Source organism: Bos taurus, chromosome 22 (genome assembly GCF_002263795.3).
Source record: "Bos taurus isolate L1 Dominette 01449 registration number 42190680 breed Hereford chromosome 22, ARS-UCD2.0, whole genome shotgun sequence".
In the NCBI taxonomy this organism is placed as follows: Eukaryota; Metazoa; Chordata; class Mammalia; order Artiodactyla; family Bovidae; genus Bos; species Bos taurus.
The window spans coordinates 53,756,715-53,770,839 of NC_037349.1; the positions used below are offsets into that span (position 1 = coordinate 53,756,715).

General features: G+C 50.5%; 1 protein-coding gene across 4 annotated transcripts in view; it reads right to left on the reverse strand.

Annotated features, from left to right (window-relative positions):
- Window positions 1-14,125, reverse strand: part of LARS2 (leucyl-tRNA synthetase 2, mitochondrial) — a 146,752-nt gene that overhangs the window by 16,749 nt on the left and 115,878 nt on the right. For 3 of the 4 annotated variants that reach the window (XM_010817882.4, NM_001435143.1, XM_059879497.1), the window contains exons 15-19: window positions 6,254-6,354; window positions 4,991-5,173; window positions 3,523-3,692; window positions 1,075-1,152; window positions 70-181 (exon numbers count right to left, since the gene is read on the reverse strand). In XM_010817882.4, coding sequence (XP_010816184.2) covers window positions 70-181; window positions 1,075-1,152; window positions 3,523-3,692; window positions 4,991-5,173; window positions 6,254-6,354 — 644 coding nt within the window. The remainder of the gene's footprint in view (window positions 1-69; window positions 182-1,074; window positions 1,153-3,522; window positions 3,693-4,990; window positions 5,174-6,253; window positions 6,355-14,125) is intronic. The other variant, NM_001435144.1, reaches the window with a different exon arrangement.

A 14,125-nucleotide genomic window follows, 5' to 3' on the forward strand; every position in this document is an offset into this window, starting at 1 on the left:
AGGCTCAACACGCGGCTGAAGCACATGCTGGCCAGTAGTAACAGGTCAAATGAGGCCTCGGCCACGTACCTGCCCAGAGCTCTGAGGTTATGTGAGGGGCCATGGGGGCGGCCATCACCATCAGGGCACAGAGAGCATCCTCAAACTCGGGGCTGTGGAGAACAACTCTCTGCGAAGCTTGCTGGGGGAGAGAAGAGAACAGCAGGGTAACACACTGAGGCACGCAAGATGAGAGAGAGGGGTGAGAGAGGCCATGAAGGTACCTGAAGTCCAGAGACAAGCAGGCGGGAAGGGACTCTTCACATCACTTTAGTTCTAGGCAAAGAACTCTCCCCGTTGAATCACAGTATTAAAAATAGCTGGAGCAGCAACAGCAGCCGTATTATTGTTCTGTTTTATTTTTTTGGCTGTGCCGCACAACTTGTAGGATCGTAGTTTCCTTATGAGTTTTGAACCTGATATGAGGCCCTCTGCAGGGGAAGCACGGGGCCCTAACCACTGGACCACCAGGAAAGCCCTGAGCAGATATATCACTGTTGACTGAGCATTTAACCACGTCCTTCAGCTGATGCTGCCTGGTTTGGGTCTTCCCACCCTTTGAGCGCAGTACTGTTGGCCCACGTGACAGATGAAGCAGCTGAGGGCTATGACAGAGGGAGAGTCACCTGTGCCTGGACACACGGTCAAGCGAGAGATGGAGTCTAGATTAGAATGCAGGTCACCACTGTGCTAGGCTTCCTGTATGTGCAGGACCAGCGGGAAGTGCAGAGACGTGCTCAGAGGTTCTGCACTGTGAAACTCCCAGGGCTGGGGTCCTCTTGCCCCTCTCAAGGATCTCAGGGGTCCTCCTATTCTTTGCCAGTTCTTGCCAACACTCAGCGTCTTCCTGAGGTGAGGCTGATCAGTTAACCTAGTCACACCCATTCACCTGCTGCACGCCAAACTTTGGAAATAAAATGTCCAGAAAGGCGTGGTCTCTTGCCCTCTGGGAGCGGCAGGCCACCTCACCACGTGACTCACCACCACACCAACCCCCCTTGGCCAGGAGCAAATGGGCACAGACTGGCCACTTACCGAGAGGGCACTGCTGAGTCCCATCAGCTGAGAAATCGCAGAGTTCAGCGAGAAGTCCTCTGTGAAATGGGCAGTCACCTATGGGTGAAAATAGAATCGTTCACTTCGTTCAAAGTTCCGTTAGGCTTACACACACACACACACACACACACACACACAAACTGAATTATCCAAAAAATGTGGAACTAAATGTATGCCATAAAAGATACTTATAACTGTTTTCACTATCTCAAGTAGTCACTATAATGTTTTATCAGCACAAAGAATTTTAAAGTCAAAGTCAATGTTGTTTCGGTCACTCAAGACTGCTCCTTTTCCTCTATAGCTGTGACAGTGTTGGTTCCCACAGCAGGTGCCTAAGAAAACACTGATCATTACCTGAAACGGAGGCGAGACCCACCTGATGACCAAACAGCAAACAGGAGACGGGATAAAGGATGTCACTTCCCACGGTGGCATGACCTTAACTCACATTGAAGATTACTGGTATATGGGGATAAGGTCAGTTTTACATTTTCTTTTTTTTTTTTTTTACATATTCAAATATAGAGTCAACACAAGAACACAAATACTACTTGTCAGCTTTTTCCTATTGGCATGCTTTTCAATTTTGAGCCATGGGTAAGGATACAGAAAACTAACACATCCTTGAGATGTCAAGAGTTTCCAGCCTGTTGAAATAACCCAATTCTATTATCTGACAGAAGAGAAGAATTTGCCAAATTCAAAGAGAAAATATGCGATATGCAGACAATCATTCAAGCAGCACTCAGATGACTAAAGTCAATTTCATGAGCTCTGTTTCTCTACAGCATGGGAGAGAGGATGGAAATAAAGCTGAAGAGGTGTCACTAAATGAGACCATGCTGGATCCGGGGCCACTGCAGTCTACACAAACAAGAGGAAAAGCTCAGCTCCTTCAATGTCCTCAGTTACCGGAGTCCAGAGAAGTGACCTTGGCTGACTTTCTAAATTTGAATCAGCACATCTTAAAAAAAAAAAAGAACACATTCAGCCTAAGGAGAATTTGGGGTATCTGGTACCCATTCAAAAGTGGCTTCAGACTTCCTAAGTGCTTTCTTTCAAAGACATATGGCATTTTTCCACAAAGTTCTTAAAAAGGTGAATGTCATGGTGTTACAGCAGACTTCCAGATGAAAAATTTACAGGGATGTTATCAATGAAGAATCTTTAAAAATTATTTAGACAATAATATGCTATTCTCTAAGAAGATAAGCCATTAATTTATTTGCAAAATTCATTCCACAGTAACTTCCACAAATACTGTGTAACAAAGTTTCTGAGTGGAAAAGTCTCCACTATGCTGGGTATCAGGGAACTCTGCTCAGTTCCTCATGGGCTGTGACTTGCACAGGGCATTTAACTGTTCTGTGCCTCAGTTCTGCCCACAGAAGCGACGATGAAGAGGCTAAAGACGAGGACAGTAAAGAACAGAGTCTTTTCAACCCCTTTCAACTCTAAAATTCTGTTTCTGTTTTTATAATGTATACTGTGTGTCATTGGTATAACATTAAACTTGATTCTCATCTGCAAGTGTTGGTTGCTCAGTCACGTCCAACTCTTTGCAGCTTCACAGACTGTAGCCGCAAGGCTTCTCTGTTCATGGGATTCTCCAGGCAAGAATACTGGAGTGGGTAGCCATTCCATTCTCCAGGGGATCTTCCTGACCCAGGGATCGAACCTGGGTCTCCTGCATTACAGACAGATTCTTTACTGTCTGAGTCACCAGGGAAGCCCTGCTGCTGTTGCTGCTAAGTCGCTTCAGTTGTGTCCGACTCTGTGTGACCCCATAGACTGCAGCCCACCAGGCTCCCCCGTCCCTGGGATTCTCCAGGCAAGAACACTGGAGTGGGTTGCCATTGCCTTCTCCATTGTGTGAAAGTGAAAAGTGAAAGTGAAGTCGCTCAGTCGTGTCTGACTCTTAGCGACCCCATGGACTGCAGCCTACCAGGCTCCTCTGTCCATGGGATTTTCCAGGCAAAAGTACTGGAGTGGGGTGCCATTGCCTTCTCCGAGGGAAGCCCTGCTGCTGCTGCTGCTGCTGCTGCTGCTGCTAAGTCGCTTCAGTCGTGTCCGACTCTGTGTGACCCCATAGACGGAAGCCCACCAGGCCCCTCCGTCCCTGGGATTCTCCAGGCAAGAACACTGGAGTGGGTAGGATGTGTTAAATATGGAAACATGGAAAGCGGGCAGCCTCCTGGAAAGCGGGCAGCCTCCTCAGATCACCACTAGGGGGAGCCATTTCTCAAGAGCGTCCCTTGCCCTTAGAGCTTGCGCACCGTTGCTCCGCCGTGGGGAAATAAATACCCAAAGCAGCAGGATGAAGACAGGAGGAAGACCCGGTGTGCCCCGCCCAGGGCAGGCAGGCCACACAGACCACGAGGGCTCAGTCACAGAATCAACCAGTGTCCCGGGAAGGGTTCTGACCTGAGAGATGACCGAGTTCTTGTACTCCCACAGCCTCCTGGCCTCGGCTTTGTCCTTGTCGCTCAACAGCTGAGGCCTGGGCGCCTTCCCAGACGTCCTGGCCTCGATAAATCGAGTCACCAAGGCCCACAGACGCTGCTGCCATCTCAGCACCCCGGGGAGCGCGTCGGCTGCGTGTGACGTTAGTGAACGACAGAGAGAGAGACAACGTGAGGATGTCTGGTCTGGTCACACCTAAGCGACAAAGCACCTGTGAAGGAGGAGATGCTTCACGGGATCTCCCCGAGGGCAGGCAGAAGGGTCCTCCCTGGCTGCCAGTGCCTGGGAACTCAGCCCAGGGCTGACTCAGTCATTTCTTCTTAGGGCCCCAGATATTCTGAGCACAGGACGCAGGGGCTTACTCAAAGTGTTCCCAGCAACTGTCACCGGCCGAAAAGGAGCTTAGAAGTTTGGGCCAGGATGTGGAGGGCATCGCCTCCTTGGTTAAGAAAGCCTGCTGTGCTGTGACGAAAACGTCCTCCGAACCAGCAGTGTGCATGGAGACAGGGCTGAGTTACACGGCGCAGGCTGACCTCTCACGTGGACAGGCAGCACACAGAGGCCGCGCTGGTCCCCAGGCTGCGTTCAGAGCCACACTGCTACGCAGCCTGACGTGTCTTAACACAGGCCGGGTCCTCGCCGGTTTCGTGTTTCATGTAGTTCAGCATGTGCGCATGCTCAGTCGCGTGTGACTCTTTGTGACCCCGTGGACTGCAGCCCACCAGGCTCCTCTCTCCATGGGATTCTCCAGGCAAGAATACTGGCGTGGGTTGCCATTTCCTCCTCCAAAGGATCTTGCCAACCCAGTTTTAGATCTAAACAACTCTGGAAGAAGGAATCCCCACGCCCCCCACCCACGCTCCCCACCCGCACCCCCAAACACCCCGACCGTGGGGCTCTGGAGGCTGCTGTGGGTGACTGCAGAGGTCACAGGTGACGTCAGGGCCAGGCTCCAGGTGGGGTTCTCTGGCCTGGTAAAGGGCAATGACACCGTTCCAGGAAAAAACCTTTCAGGTTACACCAAGAGGGGACTGGCCTCTGTGGACTGCAGTGGGCCCAGGCGTACCACAAAAACCAGCCTGGCTCAAGGAAATGTTCCCAAAGTGGGATCCTCGTAGAAGCTTCCGGAGAACACCTAATCTATGCTGAAGGCAGGCTCCCAGCCCCACCCTGGAGTGGGGTCAGCAGGGCTGCAGTGGGGACCGGGGGTCTGCAGCCACAGCGCGCGCTCTCGGTGCTCTGGGGCTCATTATGTCTGACTACGCTGGCCCAGGAATGGCACAGGATGTCGGGCAAACTGCTACCTGCTCCACAGGTAGGACCCCTGGGCCCTCCCCTACTGTCTCAGCAAAAACACGCCCTTCCCTGGACTCCCTGGGTGCGGAGGCGGGTCACGGAGGCGGCCGGCTGGGAGGAGAGGCTGACTTACTCTTCACATCCCACAAGATATCCTTCTCTGGAGGGGCGGCGAAGAGGACGTAGAGCCGGACGGTGTCTCTGCCGTACTGCTCCACCACGTCCTCGGGCTCCACGCCGTTGTGCTTGGATTTGCTCATCTTCTCCCAGCTCACCTCGAGCTTCTCCCCCGTGTTTGCGTGAACAGGGTCGGAACCTGCACACCAGAAGGACGCGTAGGTAGGGGGGGATGCCGAGCCGGTTTTCACAGCATATCCAATCCGGAAACACTGAGGGAGCCGTTCAACGTGTCCACTTGAAGAATCCCACTAGTTCACTTAGTGTGACGTGTTCTCTCCCTTTAGACATCGTGACCATGCTTTGGTTTTCAAGTAAATGAGGCCCACCTCCCGCCACAAATCTGCCTTTCATGAACTGGTAGTACACTTGCCAGCTTTTTCTCAGCCACAAAACAAGACAAAGCAATGCCCTCTTTTTAAAAAGTAAATCACGTATATACAAAAAGGACAGGAAAAAAGGATAAGGAGGACTCGCACACTGCTGTTTTCTTTATGGATTCGGGGCCTCCTCTGGCAGCTGGCAGCTGACCTGCCAGGGTCTCGGGGCAGCAGAGCATGTCTGAGGTCACTTCACCTGGAGGGAGGTCCCCATCCGTGTGAAGTCACCAGAAGGTGAGCTCACCCCATGAGCGGGGTCCACGCGTGGGGTTAGCTCGCTGGGCTCACGTTACACGTGGGTCCTGCTGTGCAGCCCTGTTCCTTCTCTCCTCCCCGCTCCACACTCTCTGTCCGGATGGTGCTGACAGAGGCCGCCCTCCCTGGCTGTGTGGGGATGAGGTGGCCTTGCAGCCAAGCCCCAGCGGCTGGGACCAGGAAGGACACCTGACAAGGTTAAGTCTCCTTCTCTGCATTGGAACCGAGAGAGGGCACTGGAGCCAGGGCTGACGCTGTTGGGCACTGGAGCCAGGGGTCCCGAGGAGGTGAGGCAGGAGGTGGCCCTGCATCTGCCCAAGGGCACTCTGCATGCTGAAGCCAGGGACAGCGGGATCCAAGCCTGGCAGGGGCAGGAGAACAGAGCGGAGCAGGAAGCAGAACTAGAGGCTGGAGAGTGACAAGGAGACAGCATTGGCCGCGGCTTCCTACATGCTGCCCCTCCCTGCAGCTGGGTTTGGGCGATGGCCCTATGTGCCTGGGTGAAACCCGCCTTTGTGTGGATTTCTGTTCCTCCTAGCTAAATATTCCTTGGCTCCAAGAGCAACCAGATGGGCCATTCTTACCTGTGAGATCTACTTCCTCTCGCCGTAGATACTGTCCAGACGGTAGGCGGAATGTCTGCCCCTTGATAAGGCCTTGGGCCAGCAGTTTATGAAAAGGCTCTCTGAGGAAAGAAAACAGGAGAAGAAAACTGGTGGGGCGGGGACTGGAAGCATCCAGAGAGAGCAGTACAAACCTTACCAGCTGATGAGTACAGATAACTGCTCTTTGTGAAAACAGGCTGACCGCTTGTCGACTCAACTTGCACAAATGGCTCCTTACACATAAATGCTAAGAAAACTAGGTCAAATCAGTGGAGAGTAATGACTTTCCAACGTGGTGAAGTGCCATGAACACCAGGCCTCACAGCTGGCAGTCCTGGATTGGAATCTCTGTGCTGCTTCTCAATGAGCCAAGGCAAGTCACTTCTTTACTCTGAGCCTCAGTCTGCTCATCTGTAAAATAGGGATCATAAAAACCTGCCTCAAAGGGTTGTTGGGAGGATTAAATGAAACAACTGCATGAAACTGCTTGTAAATTTTAAAGGTATGTACAAAGGTCAGTTGAGCTTCCCTGGTGGTTCACCGGTAAAGAATCCGCCTGAAATGCAGGAGCTCCAGGTTTGATCCCTGGGTCGGGGAGATCCCCTGGAAGAGGGCCTGGCAACCCACTCCAGTATTCTTGCCTGGAGAATCCCAGAGGAGCCTGGCAGGCTAGACCCCATAGGGTTGCAAAGAGTCAGACATGACTGAAGCGACTGAGCACACATTCGTGCACAAACGTCAGTTATGCTGAGCCCGGAGTAACGAAAAGTTCAGGATGATACAAAGAGGTCTACGTTGGGGTTTTATTCATGAAGATAATCCATTCCTTAACTTCTATACAGTGCCTGCTTAAATTCTTTTTAATATTTTTAAATCATGCAAATTATACAGGACTATACCGCTTTTGTTCAAATTCAAACACCTCTCCCCCTGTCTTCCCAGGCCTACTGCCCTCTGATGAGGCAGTTACTACTAGTCCACACAGATCTACTTCCTTTTTCCTTGTGGTTGCACGGCATGGCGTGCGGGATCTTAGCTCCTCAACCAGGGACTGAACCCAGGCCCTGGCAGTGAAAGCACTGGGTCCAATCACTGGACCAGCAGGGAATTCCCCAGATTCATTTCATTTTCAGCATCTATTCAGTACCTTATATGGGTGGATTATAATTTATTTATAGTGCCTATTTTTTTTTTTTTTTTTAAAAGCAGTGTTAGTCACACCCTTACTGGCTGAATAGTGAACTGAAGATGTTTTCTCTTAAGAGGACAAGCAGAGGTTTGACCCTCGAACTGAAATTATTTCAGATTTGAAACTGCTGTGCAGTTTTAAAGTATGTAAGAAAGAGCTACTCCACATTCAATTTGTGGAGACCTCTGCTGAGAGCACGTGTCAATATCTTGCTCTTATAAAGCACAGGGAGGAACATTTGAGTGAGGAGACAGATTGACATTCTCTGCCAACATCACCCCCAGCACAACTCATCCATCAACATGAGAACCCTCGGGGGCTTCAAGCTCACATACATGGAGTGGCTTTTTAGAGGCTCAAAGACCCAATAGATGGCATCACCAACTCAATGGACATGGATTTGAGCAAACTCCAGGAGACAGTGAAGGACAAGGAAGCCTGGTGTGCTGCAGTCCATGGGGTCGCAAGGAGGTGGACACGACTTTATAGATCAAACAACAAACAACTCAAAGACCCAATAACCTCAAAGAGGCCAAGCAGAGCACAAACGCAGCTCTAGTGATGGAGGCACGGGGTGTTGGCTTTGTTAATTAACAGAATCTCATTTCACACTCGAGGCTAATACAGATGAACCCTGTACAGAGGAGGAAGGCCTCTGGACAGGGCCCTGCTTTGTATACCGTGCAGCCCGTCACAGCAGCTGTGTGGACAGATGCGGTTTAAAGGAAATTCTCCAGTGGACTCAGAGGGATGAAGTGGAACAACGGGGATGACTGAAAATGAGATGAAGGTCAGCTAGAAAAATAGGATCCCTAGTCTCTGTGTTTTAAAATCCTGTTATGAGCATGTGTATGTATGTGTGTGTGCATATGTGAGTTTGGTGGGGTGTGTGTATGTGTGCGGGTATCTGCCAAGGTGTAAAACACCTGATATAATTAACATTAAATGGAAATTAGTCAAGTTACTCAGTGTCATAGGGCCTGTCCACCATGGGACCGTGTTAATTTGGAAGACGTACATGCAGAAAAATAGTCACCCCATTGTTCTGGCTCCAAAAGCTATCTTAATAAGCTCTTTGAGTCACAAAACTGCCTTCCTCCTACCTCGCAGACATTCCACCAGCAATGTCACCACTGGCAGAATGACGTCCTTCTGTACCACGTCCCAGGAAGATTCCCAGACAACGTGAGTGATATGAAAAATGATCTGTTACAGTGTACTTGGATCTCAGGCTGACTTAACCCAGAAGCACCTTTAAGGGGGAGCAATGGTGTCTGTGGTCCCCATTTCTCAGGAACACAGGCACAGAACCATGAGGAACCTGGTGTCCTTGGGCCACACGCGCTGTATCCGGGGCAAGTTGGGGTTTGGATGCCCAAGACCCCAGATCTGCATTTTCCTCAGGAAGCTCAAGGGCCCCTGCCCACAGACCGAGTGTGCAGCTCTCTCTGCCGCCAGCCCCGTCTGCCCTCTGGGCCTCTCCCTCCACAAATGCCCCTGGTCCTCAGAGAGGTCCCAGGGACACCTGGCTGTCCCTAGAACCAGCCATGCTCCCTAGGACTCGGCAGGAATGCCCATCTCAGCCTGAGTTCCTGGGGTAACCCAGACCCGGCCTTCAGCACTGAGCGCAGGCACCCCCTTCTCTGGTGGGCATCCCTGTCCCCTGCAGGCAGCTCTGGACTCTCCTTCGGGTCCTGCCATGTCCAGCATGCTCGGCCATGAGGAGCACGCCCAGGCTGTGTACTGATGACAACATAAATACCCGTCTACCGCCGCCCTACCCCGTAGTGACAAGGACTGTCCTTTCATCTGTCTCAGCGCTTAGCACTGTTTCCATGGACGACAGGCCCTTTAAACATGTTCAAAACACGGACGATGGATGAAAAAATACAAATGAACAGACAGACGGACGGCGGGACGGAGGGAGGAAGACATGGATGTTTGGGGCTGCCAGCTCTTGAAGCCATCTGTGCCTTCCATCCAATCTGGGGTGGCACCTGGATTTTAACCTCATTACAACAGAAGATATAACACAGTTTTAAAACAGAAGGAGAAAATCATATGGTTACTTTTACTGGGCAGACGAAGACAGTGGCTACACAGCAAGCTGAACGAGTGTCCTACGTGTGAGGGCGGCCTCCCCCACACCCGGTGGGGCCTTCCCTGGGCATCAGTGGGCTCGACGGGGCCGACTTTTGCACACCCCCGGGGTGCACATTTTTGACCACTAGCTCATCTTTTAGGAATCTTCCTCAAATAATTTTACATGCTGCTGCCTCACACAAAGAGACACTCTGCAACGTTCTTCCTGCTGGGCTCAGTGGCAGGAGGATGAACGTGCCGTTACCGACTTAGGCTCTAGTGTCCCTGTGCACTAGTTTTTGAGGTTTTTCCTTTCCTTTCTCACTCTTAGTACATGGCTTTGGTCACTCTTAATAGAAATAAGAAATATGTCCTTGGGATGGAAGAAGGGAGGGAATAATTTGGATCCCAAAGGTAAAGATTATCAGTAGGATGATCAAAATCAGTAGCTTTAAGCTTCCAGAAGGGGCAGGGGCAGAAATAAGGAGCTTGGGCTTCATTCTTGCAGGTTATTAAGTGGTGCAATGCTGCCCTCTTCTGGGGATGGATAGAATTGCAACCTTCTGGAATTTTTTTTTTTTTTTTTTTTTCAAACTAGGGGCAGTACTAACGAAGGTTCAAATACCATACAGTCATGCTCATTTCACATACTAATAAGGTTATGCTCAAAATCCTTCAAGCTAGGCTTCAGCAGTTCATGAATGGAGAACTTCCAGATGCACAAACTGGGTTTAGAAAAGGCAGAGGAACCAGAGATCAAGTTGCCAACATTCACTGGATCAAAGGGAAAGCAAGGGAATTCCAGAAAAACATCTATTTCTGTTTCATTGATTATGCTAAAACCTTTGATTGTATGAACCATAACAAGCTGTGAGAAACTCTTTAAGATAGTAATATCAAGACCATCTTACCTGTCTCCTGAGAAACCTGTATGCTGGTCAAGAAGCAAGTTAGAACCCTGTATGGAACAACAGACTGGTTCAAGATTGAGAAAGGAGTACGGCAAGGCTGTTTATTGTTACCCTGTTTATTTAACTTATATGCAGAGCACATCATGCGAAATGCTGAGGTGGATGAGTTACAAGCTGGAATCAAGATTGCCAGGAGAAATGTAAACAACCTCAGATATGCAGACGATACCACTCTAATGGCAGAAAGCAAAGAGGAACTAAAGAGCCTCTTGATGAGGGTGAAAAGAGGAGAATGAAAAAACTGGCTTAAAACTCAATATTAAAAAAACTAAGATCATGGCATCCTGTCCCATCACTTCATGGCAAATAAAAGGGGAAAGGGTGGAAGCAGTGACAGATTTCCTCTTCTTGGGCTCTAAAATCACTGAGGATAGTGACTGCAGCCATGAAATTAGAAGACTGCTCCTTGGAAGGAAAGCTATGACACACATAGACAATGTATTAAAAAGCAAAGACATAATTTTGCTGACAAAGGTCAGCAGTTAAAGCTATAGTCTTTCCAGTAGTCATGTATGGATGTGAGAATTGGACCATAAAGAAGACTGAGCACCAAAGAATTGAGGCTTTCGAACTGTGGTGTTACAGAAGACTCTTGAGAGTCCCTTGGACTGCAAGGAGATCAGACCAGTCAATCCTAAAGGAAATAAACCCTGAATACTCACTGGAAGGACTGATGATGAAGCAGAAACTCCAATCACTTGGCAACCTGATCACTATGAAGAGCTGACTCACCAGAAGAGACCCTGGGAGAGACGCTGGGAAAGACTGAGGGCGGAAGGAGAAGAGGGCATCGGAGGGTGAGGTGTTTGGATGGTATCACTGATTCAACAGACATGAACTTGGGCAAACTCCGGAAGCTGGTGAGGGACAGGGAGGACTGGCATGCTGCAATCCGTGGGGTCACAAAGAGTTGGACACAACTTGGCAACTGAGCAACAATAACAACTCTAGCTGCACTGCTCGGGCTTCTCATCGCGGTGGCTTCTCTTGTTGCTGAGCACAGGCCCTAGGGGGCGCGGGCTTCAGCAGCTGCAGCATGTGGGCTCAGTAACTGTGGCGCAAGGGGCTTAGTTGCTCCACAGGATGTGGGATCTTCTCCGATCAGGGATCAAACCCATGTCTCCTGCACTGGCAGGTGGATTCTTTACCACTGAGCCACCAGGGAAGCAAGCCCCTTTATTTTTAATTGGAGGATAACTGTTTTACAATAATGTGTTGGTTTCTGCCATACAACGTTGAATCAGCCATAAGTTTACATATATCCCCTCCATCTTGAGTCTCCCTCCCACCCTTGAACCCCCCATCTCAACCCTCAACCTGTGGGATTCTGACCCTAACTCCAGGCTTTCTGCCTAAAGCTATACACTTCTCTGCCCTCATCTTTTATAACTCTCTCTCTTTTTTAAAAGTAAACTTCTAAATGAAGTAAAGTGCACATATCGAAAAGCTTGTAATTCCTACTGGTAAAACTTGAGGAATTTCCACAAGATAAACACACTGGTGTAACCAGTACCCAGGTCAACGATCAGAATGTGACCCACCTCCTGGAGGCCCCCTCCTCCCACTCCCAGGCACCGTCTCCCCACCCAGGCACCACCCTCCTGGCTGCTAATACCATGGATCAATTTTGCCTGTTTCGAAACCACTTCTACCCCTTTCAGAATGAGGGAATCTCGCGGGAGCACCCACACTGGAGGCCTTTCCCAGAAAGGCAGGCGTTCCCTCTCAGACAGCAGAGCACCCAAAACAAGGCCTGCCAGTTAAATAAGTCTTAATTTCCGAAAGTTAGCAACCACGCAACTTGATGGTTGAGCCTCATGCAGGTTGCCTTCCCCCAGGGTTGAAGCATTGCAGTGGTGGCCGGAAGGGCCATCTAGGGCAGGGATGGAAAGACTGCCCCGGTGCCCCTGCCCCCATCACGGTCCCACGGCTGCATGTCCTGGTGGACTCGGGCTGAGCCTCAGGATTCTTGGGACCATGTGCTCAGAAAGCAGAGTGACACCTACCATTTGTTTATTCCGCAGCTATTTACTGAGTGCTTACAACATGTCCAGCGCTGAGCCAGGCATTTAGGGCAAGGCCAGCCCTGCCCTCACGGAGCCGGCCTGCCTGCTGTCACTGAGCCAGACGGAGGCCTGCCCACCCTCAGGGCTTCGGGGGGGGAACAGAGAGTCCAGTCAGAGCTGAAGACCGACTCCTGCCACACCAAGTCCAAACTGCTCGCTCGGCCATGGAGGACTTCCGCCCCTCTTCCGCTTCCTTTCCTCTTTCTTACACGCGTTGCCCACAGGCGCTTCCGTGTCCTCACTCACTGTTCCCTGAAGTGCCCATTTGTCAGAACTCTACCCCTCCTTCCAGACTCCACTCAAACGCCAAATCCACTAGGAAGGCGTCTCAGGCCCTCCTGGGCAAAATTAGCTGCTGTTTCTTCGGTGTGTCCAGTGTGGTTCCTATAACTGCATTGGGCAGGTATTACATGTCACTGTGCACTCATGTGAGTTCTTTGCTGCCTGCCTTCCCCGAGAGTGGGGAGTAGGAGGATCCTTGAAGACCCCTCTGGCACCCAGTTCATCACAGATGCTCAGTTAAGGCAACTGGTTTGAGCTATGTCGAGTTTGTTTCGATGAACGAATAAACAAATCTGCAGGAGCAGAGAAGGGGACGGTGTGGAGGGGACAAGAGATGAGGGAAGAAAGGGGATGAAGGGTGGGCATGGGATGCTACTGCTTCCAAGTAGGGTCAGGCCCTTTTTGCAGAGAGAGGCATGCTCAAAGATTTCAGACTCTGTCCACCTGAAGCCCATGGGAAGATCAGCAGGGAATGAGTGTGGAAGAGGGACAAATTCCACAGTGGGGCAGGGGCCCCCCAGTTCCTGGAATCCTGCTCAGTCCCCAGTGATTCCCCCTCCACTCTTCCAGGGCCTCGGGGCTCTGGGAAGCCGCTTCTCAGCCCTTTTACCCTTAGGTGTAGTTCAGCTCTGAATGAGGAGTCATGTTTGTATTTGAGCGACAACTCAGCACAGACCCCTCTTGCACTCAATCAAAAAGTTTACAGGAAAATGGGTGGCCCAAGACATGCTCATAAATCACCAGCAAGGAGGAGGCGTGGAGTGTGATACAGAGAAGCAGGTGGCATGGGCATGGGGGCCAAGGGGACGTCAAGGGTCCTGCTGGAGAAGACGTCACACCACACTGCCAAGCTCATAATTCAGATCCACAACAGTGTAATTAGTGTATTTCCCATTTGTACATTCATTCACCAAAAGGCACCTGCGAACAAAACTGTATAAGCAACCGAGATATTCATGTGTCATAACAGCTCTGTATAGCAGGGAGCTTTATGATAAGAAAGTGAAAAGTCTGCCACTCCAAGCCACCAACAAACCCCTTCGGATTCCGAAGCCATCAAAGATGGAGGCGTTGTGCAGGGCCTCGGCCTTGGGGAAGGCCTAGATGGGTTTCACATTCATGAATACAAATTAGTGCTCTTTTCCTTGAGTCAGACTTCCTCTTACTCCTTCAATACCACCCTGAGGGTTGGATTACTTTCATATGCACTGAAGCACGGCTCTACGCAAGTAGAATGATGAAAAGTGATGGAGTTGTCAAG